Source organism: Carcharhinus amblyrhynchos, chromosome 4 (genome assembly GCF_965287045.1).
Source record: "Carcharhinus amblyrhynchos chromosome 4, sCarAmb.v2.hapA, whole genome shotgun sequence".
NCBI classification, from domain to species: Eukaryota; Metazoa; Chordata; class Chondrichthyes; order Carcharhiniformes; family Carcharhinidae; genus Carcharhinus; species Carcharhinus amblyrhynchos.
Window position 1 is genome coordinate 11,362,362 of NC_137327.1, and position 20,613 is coordinate 11,382,974.

The window sequence follows — 20,613 nt, forward strand, 5'->3', positions numbered from 1 at the left end:
GCTGTGTTGATTTTGCAGTCTGATTTGGGAGCTACCACTGTAGGGCACCATGGGCAAAAGCAGTACAACAATGTTCTAATCCCATCTGCACCCAACACTCCCAGTGAGCATGGTTTCCCCACAGGAAATACAGATCATGGAATTATTCCTTGCACTTGAAATTTTTAAATGGTTGTGACAATGATCAATACAAATATTCCAGAGTTAAGCTATTATCAACCTAGCCCTTCCCGTTGAACAGTTGGGTTTTATGACAGATAAATCTTCAAATCTCAGTGTGCAATTTAAAAATCTTTGGTCCAAAAGGTAAAACTAAAGCAAGAGACTTAAAAGGTTTTTTTATTAGTGTCACAAGGAGGCTTACATTGGAATAAACAACATTGGAATTAACATTGGAATAAAGTTACTGTGAAAATCCCCTAGTCACCACATTCTGGTGCCCGTTTGGATACGCTGAGGGAGAATTCAGCATGCCCAATACACCTAATCAGCATGTCTATTTGGAATGTGGAAGGAAACCGGAGCACCCGGAGGAAACCCACATAGACACGGGGAGAATGTACAGACTCCACACAGTGACCCAAACTAGGAATTGAACCGGGGTCCCTGGCGCTGTGAGGCAGCAGTGCTAACCACTGTGCCAACATGCTGCCCCTTAGTACTGAACATGTATGAATTAAGTGTACTGAAGTCTTGTTTGTACATGACTTGGAAACACTCACCCATTCCTCCAGTATCTTCTGTGTAGCCTCATTGGCTCGAGTTCGATTTCTGCAGGCTAGGACAACATGTGCTCCATGCAAAGCTAAAGAGCGTGCAGTTTCATAACCTACCAAGAAAAACACTGTTATTGCTTACATCTGTTTTGATGGGTCTTGGGTGATAAGTACTGTTTCCATACTTTCATACATCTCTGCTTCAATAAGGAATAATTTTGTAACGCTTTTTATGGGGCTGCACAAATCCAAGTGCAGATTTATATCAAGGCCCGAGATTCCAACTTACCAACTAGCCACCAATCTGCCAGGTAACTTGCACCAATAATAGTGCCTAATTGGAAAACATACAAGTTAACAAAGTAGTTTTCTCTGAAAAGGTGGGCACTGATTAATTCTTTCAAAACTGGGAGTATTGTTTGCTACAAGCACAATGTTTCTGCCAAAACAACAGTGCACATGCAAACTCTACATTTCCCACTTTCAATTCTATTCATTTTGAATTTAGGACTTCAATTTCCTTAATGCTGCAAAATTGGTTCCCATTTGCAAAAGAAATAAAATGCCCAAAGGGATCATGCAGAATCACCTACAGTTTAGTATAAGTTATAATGATAAATGAGATGCAGTTCAGTGCTGTTTATTTCTATATTAGACACTTGCCAACTGTACAATCTTTCCAAATACCTTTTCAGTCATTTTATAGCAAATGGGAGCATATTCCTGCCAAAATCTGGCCAATGCTCAAAGTAATAATTTGTTATAGTTTAAATGCAATCTTTTAAAAGTTTAGCATGACTGCCTATTTTCAATCTTCAGCTCACTTCTCCACACTGCAAATTGAAGTTTAGGAAAAATTACTTTTCAGTACTTTGGGAATCATCCCTGAACTGTTCAACATTACCCCCACCTGCACAATCTTTATTAATAGTTCAGTTCAACCTTGGTTTATGTGGTACAGGATCACAAAAATGTGTCTTAAAATCCACCAAAGATACTAAAAAACAGTGAAACTGACATGGCTCTGATCCAGAACATTTCAATTGATACTTGATCCAGTTTTCCATTTAATATGCCAGCAATGTCTATGTTAATCTGTGGTTTCAGATTACCTCCCAATTAATGGCCTTTTTTAAAACCCACTATGAACCCCTGCTCAGACAATTCAAGGCATACGTAACAGTAAGAGTCACTGCATTGATCTTTTACTAGCCATGTTAACTGTAATGATTTCAATCAGGCCATTGCGGTTGGCCTATTGGAATATGAACTCCCTGAATAAGGAATCAATTGATGGGCCAATCAGGGAGTCTTTTCCTTGTATTCAATCGGGAGTGTCAATTCCTCTGGCACTCCTAAAGATGCTCTGCTGACTGACAGCACTCTGTAGACTGCTGTTGGAATTGTAAGTAAAGGGATTTTGACGAAGGGACTTCTGCCTCCGAAGACTTATTACATTAACATAATCAGGTCTTACAGTTAGTCACAAATTGTGTTTTTTTCCCCTGATCACTGAATATTTCTGCATCATTGGACACTTCAGTTTATCTAGGATGTGTGAAAACCATTGGTTAGCTGTAATACTCGTTGGAAGAAATAGGGCTGTTGTTGGGTGTACTGATTTGGCACTTCTTGTCAATATTTTATCCATTACATTGTTAAACAGGTAATGGATATTTGCACACCTATAAATGGGATAGGGCTGAAAGGAGTTACAAATGGGGATAGCCGGGTTGGAATAGTATGGACTGTGAATTAAATCAATAAGTCAATTAAGTCAATAAACTCTCTCCAGCAAAGAAAGGAGTACCTTAGTAAATGTGTGCTAAGGTTCCAATGGAAGGGTTAATCTGTTCATTTAACCTCCGCCCATTATCAACTAAATCTCAAGAAAATGTTATATCATATAAAGTTCCACACACTGATTTGGTGCATTATTGAAAGAGGATGAGGTACAATATGTTGGGCAAGATCACACTCTTGATTTTCTCATACAAGAATTATCAACAACTGTAAACCTGATTAATAAACAACATGCTATTGGCAACAATTAGAAACACGGAAAATCATTTTTTGAACTGCCACCAAATTCATAAGGATTCCTGAATTCAAACATTCTTCAACTAATCAAGCATTTCCTCCAGGTGAGGAATAATGCACCATTGTACATGCAGCCCTAACACTAATGAGACCTTTCTGATCACTAGATGAAAAATGAACCTCAAATTTTTGCAGAATCTTATATTAAAGTCAACTTATACAGCAGCCAAAAGCACAAGTCCTGGGTTTCTCAGAGACCAATCACTATGGTTCAGGCTATGAAGACTTGTCTTAACAAAACAACCAAATTTCTGAGACAGATGTATGCATTTTATGAGAAGGATAATTTGCCTGACAACTGCTTCACTATAAAATATATCAGTTAGCATATAGATGTCACGATGCATTGTTTGAAACGCAATTAATACCACATGAAACCAAGGCATAGGATTAACATCATCACCTATTGTGTTGCAAGCATATAAATTCCCAGTGTTTACTGGAAAATAATTTTAATGTCAAAAATTGCAGTTTAACAACCATGCACAAACCAATGTTGGAGCATCAAGGAAATTGGAATCTTAAACTCAGAATGAAGAGAATAAACAGTACGTCAAAATACAACAAATATTATGTCTTACTCGTATGTAGGGAAATCCATGTTCAATCACTTTAATGGTTTTAGTTTAGTTACGTGCAATTATCAAGAAATCAAAGTGTATAAATCAAGAAATTTAATATGTAAAACACTCATACCAAACTAAGCCTTCACCTTTAGATGTGTTCCTCCTTGACAAGTGTTTAAGTTTATTTATTAGCATCACAAGTAGGCTTACATTACACTGTAATGAAGTTATTGAGAAAATCCCCTAGTCACCACACTCTGACGCTTGTTGGGGTACACCGAGGGAGAATTTTGCCTAACCAGCATGTCTTTCTGACTGCAGGGGGGAACTAGAGCACCTGGAGCAAACCCACGCAGACATGGAGATATTGCCTTAGACCAAAGAAGGGCTACATTTTATAGTTTTACTGCAGAATTAATGTTGAAGGGAGTTTACCATTACATTTTATGGCTTTATTACAGGACACATGTAAGGTCTCTTGTAGTTTAATTGTCAAATCAAATGCTGCAGAAATGTTGTTAACTAAGGAAGAGGTCAGGCCTATCAGAGTAGTAGTAACTTGAGTCAGAGGATCTGGGCAGGGCTCTCAGTTAGTATTTTGCCAATACTAAGGGGAGGGATGATACAGACATTCTAGTTAAAGAGGAGTGTGAAAAATTAGATACAATTAGCACAGTGAGAGAGGAAGTACTGAAGTGACTGGCATCCTTAAAATTAGATAAATAATCAGAGCCAGATGGATTGTACTAAGCGCTGAGGATCATTTTCAAATCTTCTCTGGATAAATTGACATCCCAGAGTGTTGGAGGTCTTTGAATGTTGTACCATCATTTAAAAAGGGAGCAGAGGATAGGCTAGAAAAATAAAGGCTAGTCAGTCTGAATTGGTGGTGGGCAAATTACCGGAAACAATTCTAAGAGATAGGACAAATTGCCACTAAGAAAGACACAGATTGATCAGGGTCAGTCACTGTGGTTTTATTAGGGGAAAATCCTCTCTCACTAACTTAATAGTTTTTTGAGGAAGTAACAAAGAGGATTGATAAGGGTAGTGCAGTGGATGTCATGTACATATATTTCAGTAAGGTAGCTAATCTGCAGGTCATTAAAGCTGTAGGTTCTTTTTAGACTACTTTCTCAACTCATTCTTCCAGTTAGTTGTTGGTCGACTTCAATCTTAAACTGAAATGTGTATAAGGTCTTATACACACTTCACAAGCAATGGTATTGAAAGGTTCCATGCTCAATAAACAGTCAACATTTGGGGCACTTGTGAGAATATTGGAAATAGAAGACAACAATTTAAATACTTATGTACACAGAAGATTCCATTACTATGAATTACAATGAATGGGGAAACATGCTAGGTCAAGGTAAAGTTAATTTTTTAGCACGACAACTTTAATAAATTGTTTGAGTTTACTAAAATTGTTCACCACATCCCTATGGAACTGAACAGTAAAAAGACATTGTGCATGTGGAGGTAACATTGAATGAATTTGAATTATTCTCTGCTTGATGTTTTGCATAATTTCATAATCAAACCACAGGATTCAATTAATGCACAAATTGTCATCAGACCATACAAAAAATGTGGAACATCCAATTCAATAAATGAACAGGAAGATGGTTTGTTGTGAAGGATTCATTTAGAAACTGAAATTGCCAAATCTGATCCAGAGCGGGTTTATTAAATGATGCACTAGTCAAGGTGACCCGGAATGAATTTGATTAATGTTTTGCATTGGATGAAACATGGCATCTTTATACTACATGGTCCCATCAACAGAGAATCTAAGTGAGCTGGCAATCTGCTCTGCTGCCTTGATCTTTTTTCCCATACAATCCCTACAGTGCAGGAGGCCATTCGGCCCATCAACGTTTACTGACTCTCCCAAAAGGGTGTGGCCTACCGAAGGCCACACCCCTGCTTTATCCTCATAACCGCCCGCATCCACCACGGTTAATCCAACTAATTTATACATCTCTGAACATTAAGGGGCAATTTAACATAGTCAACCAACCTAACCTACACATCTTTGGACTGCTGGAGTAAACGAGAGGAAAACCATGCACACACACACAGAGAACATGCAAACTCCACACAGTCACCCAAGGAACCAAGCCTGGCCATGAGGCAGCAATGCTAACCACTGTACTGCCCCTTGATGGATTTACATTGATATTGCAGTTAACCTAAACGCAGCATAATATAACCAGAAATATCATTTTATTCTGGAGTCAGTTTGGTTTGCTGCTACACATTTAACTTTCACCCCAAATTTAGTAGTGGAACAAAGCAGTTTGGCTTTGTAGCTGTACTGAAAATGCCCTCAGTGTATACTAGAGGGATTATCCAGATAACTATGTGGGGTTATGGGGATGGGATGGGCATGGGTTCAATGCTCTTTCAGACAGTCGGTGCAGGCTCAATGGGCCTTCTGCACTGTAGGATTCTACAATTCAGTGATCTATCCTGAAACAACTCTTCAGTCTGCCCTCTCTGCTCGAAGGTGTGCAATGCATAACAGAACTTAAGAGCTATAGCAGAGATAATAAAACATAAAATTAAATATACAAAAATAGGACAAAAAGTGCATTATCAAGTACTAATGATGACTAATTATATTTTCAAATATAACCCAAAGAAATAAAAATGATCATAATTCAGCACCTACTTTTTTTGTAAGACTGTAGGAATTTCTACATCAAAAAAGTCCTTGAAGTTTTGCAGGTTTAAAAAAATGCTGTTTGCTGGAGCATAATTCAAGTCATCCAGGACATCAAAATAACTGCCAAACTAACTTTGCTACACTGGAATGCTGTAAGAAACCTACCTGTTCTTTCAACCGACAGGAAAACTAATATTGATATCCAAAGTTTATGATGGCAAAACATGAGCTAAAGAAATAGCCTTTTTTTAAAAAGTGTCTTAGTCAAAAAGGACCAGGACTTCTTCAAAATAAAACTCAGAGTGCAAATAAGAAGTTATAAGTCTTATTAGTGTACAAGCCCTCTAAACCTCCACCCGCAGACCGATATAAAAATATAAAAACATCTAGAAGCATTAAGAATGAGTGCCAAGAGTAGGATCCTGAACAAAGATGTGTAGAAATTGTAAGAAAACTTAGGTTGTACTGTTTAAAGATTCTAAGATACTGGATTTGAAAATTATGTCCTATTGTGCGCAAAACAAATTATCTGCTGAACAAAGTAACAAGATAAACCAAATAAGGCTCCATCTACTTTGTTGAGCTTTCTCATCACAATCAAAACGTCTAGTCAGCATCACTGGATTAGTGAAGAATGAGACAAAGGGAACAGCTAACCGCAACTTAAGGAAGAGAGGTTTAAGAATATTTTCTGACAACTAGATCAATCTTTCATGTGATCTCATCCTATGGTCATTCAGCCCCTCAATATGAAGATTCACAATGAAATGGCTCTGGAGGAAAGTATGGCAGTGGAACTATCCCCAATCTATCATGACCTCTAGCACCATGTTTAGCACTGCTGTCTCACAGAGCCAGAGACCTGGGTTCGATTCCCAGTGGGGTCGCTATCTGTGTGGAGTTTGCACACTCTCCTCGTGTCAGTGTGGGTTTCCTCCAGGTGCTCTGGTTTCCTCCCACAGTCCAAAAGACATGCTGGTTAGGTGCATAGGTCATGCTAAGTTCTCTCTCAGTGTACCGGAACAGGCGCTGGAGCGTGGCAATTTGGGGATTTTCATATTAACTCACAGTGTTAACGAAAGCCTATTTGTGACACTACTAAATAACTTTAACCTTAGAAAATAAGGATCCTAAGAAAAGAAAACTGGTGGTGGAGAGCAGAGAAAGGAGGAGGAATTAAGGAAGCCAGTGAAAAGTATCAGTCCATCTTTCTGTGTCTCTACCCAACATACTTACAGAAATACACTGAAGGTGCAAGTAAAAATGAGCTACTCAGCCAATCAGATCATGTCCACTTTTGCTCTCCACATGGACAAGTAGTTTCATTTACTTTCACCCACTTGTCCCCGTAACGATCCTAGCTGCTGTTACTACTAGAGACTCAGGTTTCAGAGCGGAACCCCAGCTCAATGGATCGGAACGTTTTTTTGTCTAGAGATGTGGATGAATAGATTTGCAGGACTGCTGATTAACTTTTAACAAAAGAGTAAAACCTTTATTAAAGAAGAAAATATTAACTATAAAACATTACTCCTTCACCCCACCTATTTCCTTACAGATATATACAGATTTATAAGGATAACACAAGTTACAAAATATCTTATATTCTAATGTTCACAATGGCACAATGGTTAGCACTGTAGCCTCACAGCTTCAGGGGCCCGGGTTTAATTCTGGCCATGGGTGACTGTCGGTGCTGAATTTGCACATTCTCCTCATGTCTGCGTGGGTTTCTTCCAGGTGCTCCAGTTTCCTTCCACAGTCCAAAGATGTGCCGGATAGGTGGGCTGGCCATGGTAAGTTGCCCTTAGTGTTGGGGAATTAGCAGGGTAAATACATGGGGTTACGGGAATTGGGTTGGAGTAGAATTGTCATCGGTGCAAGTTCAATGGGCTAGATGGCCTCCTTCTGCACTGTCTGGATTGAGTCCATATAAGTCAATGGACAAAATATGGAAGACAAACACACTTTGAAACCAAGTAACAGATGCCACTCAAAACATTCCTGTGGATTTTTCACTAATCCCCCCAGATGCTCATCATACTGTGAGCCAAACTCACAGGAACTCTGACTTCCACATGAGTGGTTTCAAACTCCACTCTCAAAAAAACATACCTTGGAATCTTTTCCCAAACAATGCATTTTCTCAGTTGCCTTCACCAAGGACCCACTTCCAGGATTTCCATCTCTCCTTTAAGTACTCCTCTGCCCTTGGACTGTCCTGTGCATTCAAGCTTCCACACAATTTCATGCCAATAGAATACTACTGCTTTACAGGTTGAATTAGGATGTCACCAAACTTTTGATTTACTTTGGATATCTGATTTGATTTATTGTCACATGTATTGGATTATAGTGAGAAGTATGGTCATGGGTGGAAGAGGGGACTCATAATGTTGAAATGGCAGCATGGGCTCGTTGGGCCAAAGGGCCTGTTTCCCGTGCTGTGTTGTTCTTTGTTTTTTGTATTGTTTCTTGCTATACTGACAAAGCATACCATTCATAGTGGACATAGGGGAGAAGGAAAGTAAAGGATGCAGAATATAGTGTTGCAGTCACAGAGAAAGATCAGCTTAATATATGGTAGATCCAATCGAGAGTCTGATGGCAGCAGGGAAGAAACTGTTCTTGAGTTGGCCAGTAAACGTTCTCAGACTTTTCTATCTTTTTCCTGATGGAAGAGAGTATGTCCAGGATGTGTGGAGTCCTTGATTATGCTAGCTGCTTTTCAAGGCAGCAGAAAATGCAGATGGAGTCAAGAGATGGGAGGCTGGTTTGCGTGATGGACTGGGTTACATTCACAACACTTTGTAGTTTCTTGCAGTCTTGGTCAGAGCAGGTGCCATACCAAGTTGTGATACACATGGAAAAGATGTTTTCCATGGTGCAATTGTAAAAATTGGTGAGAGTCGTAGTGGACATGCCAAATTTCCTAAGCCTTGAGAAAGAAGATGCATTGGTAGGCTTCCTCGCCGAGTGCTGGCCTGGCTTCTCATCTAGTTCTCTTTAATTCTGGTTCTTGCAGCTATCTCTTTACCTTAGAGCATTTTCTCTGCTTTTACTTGAATTCTCCTGAACAGGATCTTCTTCAACGTCTTGGTTTTCTTTTAACTTAACTGTTTTTGCAAGACACACTTCCATATCTGACTTTCTTTTGTTTTTCTGGGAAGTCTGTTTTCTGCAACTCCCTTGTCCTGTCCAATTTTTCCTGGTTCCAGCTTACAACTAACACAAAAGTTATTTCTATCCTAAGGTGGTCCTTGGTTGTTAAGCAACAATCTAGTTTTCCATTAAGCCCTGTATGCTTTTATGTTGTAAACTCTGTTTACTATGCATGCATCTAAACCAAACTGAAGTCATTAACCCTTTCAAATACAGAAACACAAAATTTAACTCACTTAAAGTTATGCCCTATTTATAGTACCCACAAATACACATATAGGTTATTTGAAACTATGTTCAAATGAAGGATCCCATGTCCCTTCAATTCCTTTGCCTTCATCTACTCAATCTAATCTTGAATACTATCATTGCTTCTGTCTTAACTGATAATCCTGGAAGAGAATTCCACAGCCCTCAGGTCAGACTCTCTCTCACATTGGGCCCGATTTTACATTGTGTCATGCCAAAATGTGGTAAAGTCGGGTGAGGCCATTAATGCGATCAATGTCTGCGTCCCCGCAGATGCCCACTTTATCAAAGCCCAAAAATGGCCGTGATCGGATTCGTGCCTGAAATGGGTGCAATGGTGATTTAATTTGCATGCATTCAAATTGAATTAATGGGCTGCCCACCCAATTTTACCAACATTCCCCCCTTTACCATCACGTTAGCATATTCAGATTTGGCAGATCGGTTGGGGGAGGGGGGCAACTGATCAGATCATTCTCTAGTGAGGGGTGGTGTGGGAGACGGGGGGCCCAACCATTTTCTGGTGGGAGGAAGAGGAGGAGGTGGGTCAGATGTACCTCTGGTGGGGGGCGGGGGCGCAGGGGAAGAGGGCTGAGGGAGGCCAGATTGTTGTCTGGTTGGTGAAGTGGGGTGGGGGTGGGGGAGGCAGGCCAGATCATTTGGGGGGAGGGGGTGGGGAAGGGAAGGCAGGTCAAACGTAGCTCTGGTTGAGGGGGGGGAAGGGGAGGGAGGGCAGATCATTCTGGGAGGGTGGGGTTGGCTCGATCTTTCTCGGGGTGACAGGCATGAGGTCCGATTGTTCTCTAGGGGGGAGGAAGGTAAGATGTATCCCTGGTAGGGGGAGGGGGGAAGAATCGCTCACTGGTGGAGGGGGGCCACACGGATCTCTGTTGGGGGAGCAGAGGGTGTCCGCTGACACTCTGCAGGCGATCGGTGGGGGTGAGTGGATTCCTCTGGGCGCTCCGGTTTCCTCCCGCATTCTGAAAGGTGTGCTAGTTAGATCCATTGACCCGAACGGGTGCCGGCCTGTGGCAACTAGGGGAATTTCACAGTAACTTCATTGCAGTGTTAATGTAAGCCTTACTTGTGACCAATAATAAAAACTGAAGTTACTTTTTCTCTATACCCTAATTATGACTGTAACACTACATTCAGCACTCTCTCCTTTCTCTATGCACAGTATGTTTTGTCAGTGTAGCGTGCAAAAAACAACACCCTCCCACACTGCACGCTAATGTGACAGTAATAAATCAAATCTTAAATGAGATTATCTGTTTATTACCTTGCTGATGTGGGATCTTGCTGCATTACAAAGTGGTTGCTGCATTTCCTACCTTGAAGACTGACGTTGTGGAAGTTGCTACCGGAATAAAAATTCTTTAAGTCACAGTCCTAAATTAGTTTCCCTCAATGTGGATGGCCATAAAACATTAGACAAGGGTCATGGGTGGAGAGGGGGACTAGTGGTGTTGGGATGGCGGCGCGGGCTCGTTGGGCCAAAGGGCCTGTTTCCTGGGCTGTTTCTTTGTTCTTTGTTCTTTGAAGGGGGCAGGGGGTCAAGATAGGTCTGGGTAGCTGGGGGGTGGGTGGATAAAGAGGACAGTTATGTTGTGGGGGTGGGGTGATGTCTGTGAGAACAATCACTTCCACTTTTTGCTCCCAGGCCACTTTGTCCACTTTTTGCAGCCCTGGAGCAATGTGACACAAGCGCACTTTTCAAATTTTTTTCTAACTGCGCATGCGCAATTCAGCGCACCGATCGTTTTGGGCACGATAAGCCCCATCCACAGTGCAATTCAGACCCGTGATTTTTTTTTTAGGCTAAGTGCTAATGGGGGCACCTGAGAACAGTCAAATCTGAATTGTGCCCAGATTCAACACTTAGAATGAAAATGGTAAAATCAGGCCCATTGAATTATTTTTCTATGGCCTCTTGCCGGCATTGTTGTGAGGGGAGGGAAAAAACACCTTTCATTACATTTGAAATGTTCAAACCCTCACACCAATCTAACGTATCTGCATTGCAGCTTTTCAAGGCCTCAAACCATTCCTATAATATAGAGCCTAATATTGCAAAGGATACTCTCATGAAGTCCTATTGGATGCATCAGTGTTTCTTGGCTTAATATATTCTAAACCTTTCACAGGATAAAATCAGGGGCAGATCTTACCAAAATAATTCTAAGTACAGAACAGATGTAAAAACGGGAGAGTTCTAGATCCTTTTTTGATGAGGCGACCAGTCGAATCTTCTGCATTCTGCAATAAAAGTCCCTTGATTTGATTTCTGCCTATAGGGAGAGTGGGTGGACTTAGATTGTCCAAAAGCTGGCTATAGCAATGGAAAGCACCACTGTGCATGTACAAGTCTCTATGCTCTGAGAGCAGCAGAGACCTGTCTCAGTCTGTGTTGCTACCAGCAGGCCTTTGTGGCCCGGCACCTCCATCCCCCATTACGCTACCATGATCTCAGTGGCCATTCACAACTCCCTGCCTAGAATGCACAGCAGTTTCCCTTTCCACACCGAATGGCCTGCCCCAGGCTGCCTCTCCCCACCCCCTCCTGAGTAGAAACCATCTACTCAGGCTCCACCACTTTGGCACTGTCAGGCTGCCAGCTGGCATTCCCAGGGTGCCAGGCTGGCACTACCAAGGGGCATCCCCTTTGCCCCCGACCTCCTGGAGAAGTCTCAAAGGCCTCCAATTCTATTGGTGAGGCCAGCATATCTGGTCCCCGTTGATGGGGGACCAAACATGATCATCGCCGGAGAGAACCTTCCCCAGCAAGGCCACACAGGCAAGGGAGCCCATCCCGGTTCACTAATATAATTTAAATGACTAATACAATAAATTTAAATAATACATTCAGCCTCGTGACCATTCCAGGCATGAGGCTGAATGTGTCGGATATACTGGCGCCAGTAAGATCATGAGAGGCTACAAACTGTGTGCGAACCTGATTTCTCGGCTCTCTCGCAATCTTATCAACTCATCCCACCCATTTACCTGTGTGGCATAATGGTTAGATCGCCCCACCCCCAACCACCCAGACTTCCATCAGTTTCTTTGACAGCCATTTCAACTTGAACACGTACTCAAAAATGCCTTTCTGCAGCCCAAACTAATCTCTGTTCAGAATGTAAACATTTATTTTAGAGATGTATTTCATGCTTAGTGACAGTAAATGTAATTCCACTTTCTTGCCCATTCACCTGGAACTCTCACATGTGTGCCAAACATGAAACTAAAGATTTAATCACAAACTGAGCGAACATGCACCAGACCACAAATTGCTGGCAGTGGTTGGGTTTGCCTCCTGGGTATCCAACATAAATTGTTATGGAACTCTGTGTTCTCATCAAGTACCCGGTTAGTTTGGCAACAAACACTCTTACTTTAGTTGCACTCTTGTTCAAGTCAATTTTCAAAAGTAAAAATGTTAAAAACCATTTTACAGAAATAGCTTTCATGAGCAAAGAAAACATTTTATCCTGTTAAAAGCAAACCCATAGAAATGATTGAGAACTCTTTGAGGTATATCTTTGTTTTCAAACTAGTACTCTCATTTACAGAATGGCCTTTAATTGGTGACTGCAGCACGAACTCAAACATACCACTGATTTAAATAGTGATGAAAAATCACTTATTTTCTTACACTCACATGTTAGCCAATGTTTGGAATCCCTGATGACAGCTTTGGCTCCAGTGCAAAAGAACCTTTAAACTGTAGACTACTCAAAGTCTCAATTAGCTGCAATGACTATAGAAAGGAGCTGTCAAACAAATACTTTCACTCAATTTTACAAATCTCTTCAATAACAATGGGGCTATGCAATGGAGGGATGGTACTGGGCACTAGGAGTAGACATTATATTTCCCTCACGCTCTCAGAACCAAACATCAAAGAATAGTATTAAAGCAACCTAAGAGGTCATCAGGAGTGATGAACACTAGGTGGGTAGAAGTGAACTACATGATTGTAGTCCAATGTCCAGATAAATGTTAGATAAATTTTTGAACAGTAATGGAATTAAGGGTTATGGTGAGTGGGTAGTTAAGTGGAGCTGAGTCCACGAAAAGATCAGCCATGATCTTATTGAATGGCAGGGCAGGCTCGAAGGGCCAGATAGCCTACTTATGCTCCTAGTTCTTATGTCCAGTTTGGGTAACATCTCTAACCCACAAACTTCAAGCGTGAACCCAGCTGCTGACAAGCCTCTGCCATCACCTATTTTATTCCTGAACCTATGTTTTCATTACCGATGCTTGGAAATCAGATGGGACTGTAAAATACTGAAAGGGAACCAGACTACCAAAGCAGATGGATGCTTCAGGAAACTTCAGGAGTAAATTCACTGCTAAGGACCTAGGTCAACATCAGCTGAAAAAGAGTTCAAAGATTATAAAAGGTATTAACAGGACTGATTATTTTTCATAAAAGGAGAAGAATGTAATCCTCTTCATAGTAGGGAATCCAGTGGTAGCATATTGGATGAAGGGGCTGCAGGTAGGGAATTGCATAATATCCAAGATAGAATATTCAGATATGTGTTATGAATGGAAAGGACCTGTTGGGTCAAATGAATCTTATCTTTCGTGGTCACTAATGCCAGGCTAGTAATGCATATGTCATGGGACCTAAGAGAATAATGGATTTTTCTGGATAATGATTTATAAGAAATTCACCACTCTCCATTTAATATAAAAATGTATAATTGAAGTGTTTAAACTGCCTTTAATTGAATGCATTGTCAGACCTAAGTTTAGCTGAAATTCCTTCAATTTTCACCATGCTACTAATGCAACTCAATTGGCTTAGAAACAAATGGAAAAGTTCAGCATTTGTGACCTTTGGCTAACTAATGAAAAAAAAATCAGCCAAAGTGCTTCACTGGTTAGTAAAACATTATTCCTCATGAAACCATGAATTTTTCCCTTTTCAATGCACTCCAAATATGTTCCCTGGAGTGAGAATTTGTTCAGTTAAAACACAAGTGACTTTGGTTTGGATGTAAATTTATCAAGCACACTCAGTTTAGCTAACATAAATGTATTACCATCTGTACCTGGAGAGTTACCAGTTTTCTGAAAAAGTCATTGTTTAGAATTTAACATAATTGCATAATTAAAAACAAAATCACCTGTGAATTTTGCATTTAATCTGATAAATATTGAAATAATTATTGTAAAATACGATGCTCACAAATAGTTGCAGTTGCATAGAACTTTATTATATCCTCATAACAAACTAAAACAATTCATTGGAACATAGAAAGAGTAAATGTTTAACCCTTGAGCCTGCCGCCGCCATTCAGTGAGATCATAGTTGTGAACTATGGCATAATATCATAAAGTCTTTGCCCCATTTCCCTGAATTACTTGTGGTTAACAAAATTCGACCAAACTTATTTAACATTTGATCAAGCAATAGTGCCATTTGCAGAAGAGGCTTCCAAATGTTGAGCAACATTTGCATGGAGAAATTTTTCACAATTTTGTTCCTGAAAGTTCTTGTAATTTTTTTTTACAATGCCTTCTTGTTGTAGATTTCCCAATGAGCAGAACTAGTTTCTCTATATTTACACCTTCTATTCCCTTTAATATCTGGAAAACTTTGCTCAACTCATCCCTTAACCTTCTAAATTCTAGGGAATATAATCATAGTTTGTGCAATCTTTGATTTGATTTATTATTGTCACATATATTAACATACAGTGAAAAGTACTGTTCCTCGCGCGCGCGCTATACAAAGCGTACCATTCACAGAGTAGGAAACGAGAGAGTGCAGAATGTAATGTTACAGTCATAACTAGTGTGTAGAGAAAGATCAACTAAATGCTAGGTAAGTCCATTCAAACCATCTCTTCTCATGATTTAACCCTTAAGAATCCGGGTATCATTCTGATAAATCTACACCACGTTCCCTCCAAGGCCAATATATCTATCTGAAGGTGTGGTGTCCAGAACCCCTTACACCACCGCAGATTTGGTCGAATGCGGGCTTAGTATAACTGAAGCATGGCTTTGTGACTTCAGGTGTCATATTATCGTCTTTGAAATATAAAAGCAAGCGTTTCAATAACCCTTTAAATTATTTTCTGCACTTGTTCATGACATTTTAATGATCTATTATCCTGGACCTCTAAGTCTGATCAGGCCACCACAGTTTCTATCTTTCCACTATTTAAAAAGTGCCCTGCTCCATCTCTTTTAGATCCAAAGTGGATCAAACCAATTGCCAACACAGAAATCCATTTCCGTATATTCATTTAATCCAACACGCTTTATTTTAATAAAACATTTTCACCTACACTGTCAAACATGCTGCCTATCTTTGTGTCATCAGCAAATGTGGATATGTGGCTTTCTATTCATCCTCTAAACGTCTATAAGTGATTAATAAATAAGTAAATAGCAGAGGCCCGAATACAGATTTTTGTGGGATGCCACTGGACACATCCTGTCAATTACATTACATGCCCATTCTCCTTCCTGTCACTCATTCAATTTCCTACCAAAGTCAATAATTTGACTTCAATTCATGAGCTTCAACTAATCTCTTGTTAGTGACATTATCAGTTTCTGAAAATCCATATAAATAACATCCATAAAGTGTCAGTTCTGGAGTCCAGTGTTGCATTGGCCAATAATACAAGTTTAACATACAGTGGACTTGGACTGTGAGTCATACACTGGCTCAGGGGTCTAAAGCGCTTCACATATTTTAAAATCATAGTCACTACTCTAAGGAATTCCTGCAGCCAACTAGTCCACAAACAGGTGCTCTTACGATGAAATAAAGTTAAAAGAAAATCTATTTCTGGGGGTTGCGGGGAATAATATTGGTCAGAAGATAGGAAGAATTCAACTTGCTGTTCTTCAATTGGTGTCTAAGAGAATACTCAGTCAGTGCAGTAAGCAAGTGTCAGCCTAGATTATGTGCTTGGGTCTTGAATTGGGGCTTGTTCTACAACTTTCTGACGTAAGTACAATAGGTCCATGACTGCTGGACCAATTAACACTACTCTTTCAATGAATGCATTGTCACATCTCAAACTCTTATAGGTATGGAGCATGAAAGGATGCTGTAAAATTTAATTTGAAATGATAAGCAAGTTCTTTACCTCCACCAGCACTTCTGCCTGGACCTTGTTAATGTAGCAAAATGAAGGTGAACTGCAAAAAAGACTTAATTCAGCCTCAGACACCACCAGCATCAGGAACCAGAAATGACTATTTGGACTATTGAATCAGCCCCATTTTCGCTTCATCAATGCTTAATGGACCTTGAACATCAAGGCCAGAATTCTCCCATAAAAATTCTAAGTATCGAATTCACGTGAAAACTGGAGAAAGTCACACTGTTTTTTTTCAGTGGAGTTCAGAGAAGAATCTTCCACACTCCGGGCACTGCAGAGGCCACCAGTGTGAATATCATTAAATTTCAGTGGACAGGGCAGCCTAGTCCCACTGGAGAGGCCAGTAGTGGAAAGGCTGCTCTGTCAGCACCAAGATCGGTGCATACGCAATGGTCCCTGTCTGCTGGCTTCCCGACTGCTGGCTAGCTCAATCGCTGGCCAGCCTCACAATCCCAGCAATGCCTGTCCTCTGTCTCCCCCACAGCCCAATTGCTGATTCCTCACACACGTCCGAACCAACCCCCTCCACTGATTGACCGCCAATCATCCCCCACAATAACAGTGCCAACGTTCCCTCCCCCACAGTCCTGAAAGCCCCTCCCCGCAATCCCATTGGTGCATCATGTGATATGGCACTGCTTTGAAGTGTTTGTACTGTGATATTAAATGAAGGATGATTATTTATTTAATCACTGCAATGTGAAAAGTTTAATTGTCAGAAACAACTGGTATACTTAGAATTTTTTTAACCGTCATCACCTTATCAGTTTCCTTTTTCAGTCTTCCATTTCAATTTCCCTTTCTGTTAAAGTCTGCCTTAACAAATACAAGCTTTGAAACCACGAATTCCATCAGAATAATGCAGTCCATCCCACCTGCAGTGGAGGTTAGATTCACATCCAAAATATTAACTGTAAGCCCATTTTTTTTTCACTTTTCACCTGTATTTTTAATATTGTTCCCAAATTTTTATCTAATGCCCTCTTTAATGTCATAAATAATTCTTTCATTGGCCACCTGTGGTTATTCATTTTAATTTCTACTAATTCTTTAAAAATGTTATTATTCTCCCATTTTAATGCCTTCATTATCTATTCAACAACCAGCAAAAACAATCTTATGCATTTAGCCCCTGAAGGCTTTTAAGAATTTGTCCATTTCGATTACATTGCCTCTTTATCCTTCTCTGATATAGCCCCAATTTTGTATTCAAAAATACAGGACATGCTTCCATGTATGCTTTACATACTTTTAGCAAGGTGTTTGCAGTTACTCTCCATGTTTTTTCCCCCAACCTGGCTACAGTAAGATAGAAATCTACTTAATACATTGGATTTAATGGAAGTTCACAACAAAAAAAGTTTTCTCGCCATCATTCACAATAAGAAGTCATGCTATTCAAGGAATATATACATGAGCTACACTAGTGATTTTATTAATAATAATGGCTGCATTGATATGGCAGCTTAGCACAAAGATCTCTCAGCTTCAGACAGTTAATCACATTACATAGCAATAGTAAACAATTCGGCATGAAGTGCATAGAAAGAGAAAAGGGATAGAAGAGAAACAAAAAAAGTGTTCACTCCATAGTTTCACAACTACATCAATATTCACAAACAAATTAGGTTTCTTGGTTTATGAAAAAAGCTATTTGATCTCCACCATAATTACTCACTAGCAAAAGAATTGACCATTACTTTGAAACATGGAACAATGTTAAATATACAGTTTTGCATCCACATCGCTTGTCTTTTGTTTATTCTCTTTTTTTAATGTATAAATGTCTTTATTTGGCTGTTTGACTTTTGAAAATATGATTGCTGAAACTCATTTCAAATGATCCTGAAAAGGGAGATGGAGAAAGTGTTGATGGTAGTGGGACCTCCTCTCAAGGCAAATTCCTCCTAACAGAGTCTTCCCATGATGACTAAGCCTGCGCTGCATAGTTAAAATTGGGTTAGTCCCGTACAAGGCCCCTTACGGGTTCTAAAACCATGAGTATGTCTAGCATGAGGATTGCATGTGTCAGCACAGCAGCGTTCCAAGCAGCCTCTCTCTAGTACTGCTGAAGTCAGCAACAGTGATATAGTTCCAAGTCAGGATGGTGTGTGGCAGAGCCGAACAGGGTATAAAGCACAGAAACAGGAGAGCACAAGGCTTTGGGAAACAAGAGATACACAAAGTAGCAAGAGAGGAGAATGAGTTCAACTTCAGGAGCACAGAGCGGGATATAAGCTGAGACTGCCAAAGGATGATTACATCATGACAGCTCCCTGGTTACTTGACAAACATTTGCATTATCTTCTCGCACTGATTACATACCAGCTGTATATTGGAAGTGTGTAGTGGGAACCAGGGAATTTGTACTACCAGGATTAATAATCTTAAAATAAGTGCTGTAATAATGCATAGGCATGATAGGATACTTGACCAAAGTGACAATGGGGATACTGGCTTAGTAGCTAGTAATTACCACCTTTACAGCTTGTATAAACATACTATTCATTACTATGCAGAAGATAAAGGGACTCAAAGACCAGACCCAAGGCTAAAAGTTGAGATAATGGGAATATCTCCTACTGGAATAGTATGTTGAGCTAAGAAATTAATTAGAAAAATTGTAATGAAAAATAGGAAGATAAGGGCAATAAATGTGTACTGTAAACCCAGTAACTTTAAGGGACATTCCTTGGGCTAGCTGAGGTTCTCTCTCTCCTTTGCAAGTGCTTGAAATAAATCTTTGCTTGCATGAATCACAAACTCAACAGCAGTTACTTTTACAAGTGTATTCCCTTCTGATTGATGCCTAACTACCGTGATGATACCATGACTGCAACGCAAGTACAGTCAACAATCCTCTGATCTGTATAAATTCCACAAGGGAGAGTCTTCTGGATTTGACTAGCCTGATCCATCTTGAAGTTAATGTGGTTTGCAAGCCCTTAGAACTTGGACACAAGGAAATTAAGGGTTGCGGTCACCTTGACAATCAAGGGTTATGAATGACCAAGTGTTCAAAGAACAAAGAAAAGTATAGCACAGGAACAGGCCCTTCAGCCCTCCAACCGTGTGCCAATCATGATGCAATACCTAAACAAAACAAAAATCTTTTGCCCTTACTGTGTCTGTATCCCTCTATTCCCTCCCTATTCATGTACCCATCAGATACCTCTTAAATGTTGCTAATGTCCCTACTTCCAACACCTCCTCTGGCAGCACATTCCAGGCACCCACCACTTTCTGCATAAAAACTTCCCTTGCACATTTCCCTTAAACTTTCCCTCTCTCACTTTGAACCTGTGCCCCCTTGTAATTGACAATTCCAACCTTGGAAAAAGCCTCTAACTATCCATCCAAAATTATGCCTCTCATAATTCTGTAGACCTCTTGGGCCTCTTGTTCCACTTGGGCTTAAGTCAGCTTCCAAGAGGCTGCAACCACCTGGCACAGAAACCAGAACTTTTAAAAGAACTGCTATTTAGAGAGGTCAAGGAAGCTGACCCTATGCTGAGAGTATTTCTTACTTTAAGATGCGGCCTGTGTCCATCTCCTCAATTCTGTCCTATTTCTTCCAACTGATATGGAGAGAGCAATTGCAGCTGCTGTTGAAGTTGCTGTCGCTGACCTGTTGAGCTAAAGCGCATTTACTCACCCTACCCCCTTACCAATCATGTTGATTCCACATACCCATCATTTGAGTCTTTCCATAGCAACCTGAGCTAACTGCCCTTCAATTTACCACAATATTATGGGGAGGGCTATTTTACACAAAGTACCTCATCACAATGCACTTATGTTGGGAAGCTGCAGGTTACATTGAATTTAGCCTCTTTGAATTCTGAAAAATCAGTTTTCAAAGCGCAGATTTTTCCAAGCATCTGGAAAACTGATTTGGTGTTATTTTCCACTGATGGATATTAAATTTAAAATTACAGAGCTTTAAAAAGAAGCAAAGTCTTGTACTTCAATACTGTGGAACAATTCAGCATTAATTGTTGGTGCAGGGC

At 40.2% G+C, this 20,613-nt stretch overlaps 1 protein-coding gene across 2 annotated transcripts in view; it reads right to left on the reverse strand.

Annotated features, from left to right (window-relative positions):
- wwox (WW domain containing oxidoreductase) overlaps positions 1–20,613 on the reverse strand; it is a 909,285-nt gene that overhangs the window by 802,398 nt on the left and 86,274 nt on the right. For both annotated transcript variants that reach the window (XM_080186706.1, XM_080186707.1), the window contains exon 5: positions 723–829. In XM_080186706.1, the coding sequence (XP_080042832.1) occupies positions 723–829 (107 nt within the window). The remainder of the gene's footprint in view (positions 1–722; positions 830–20,613) is intronic.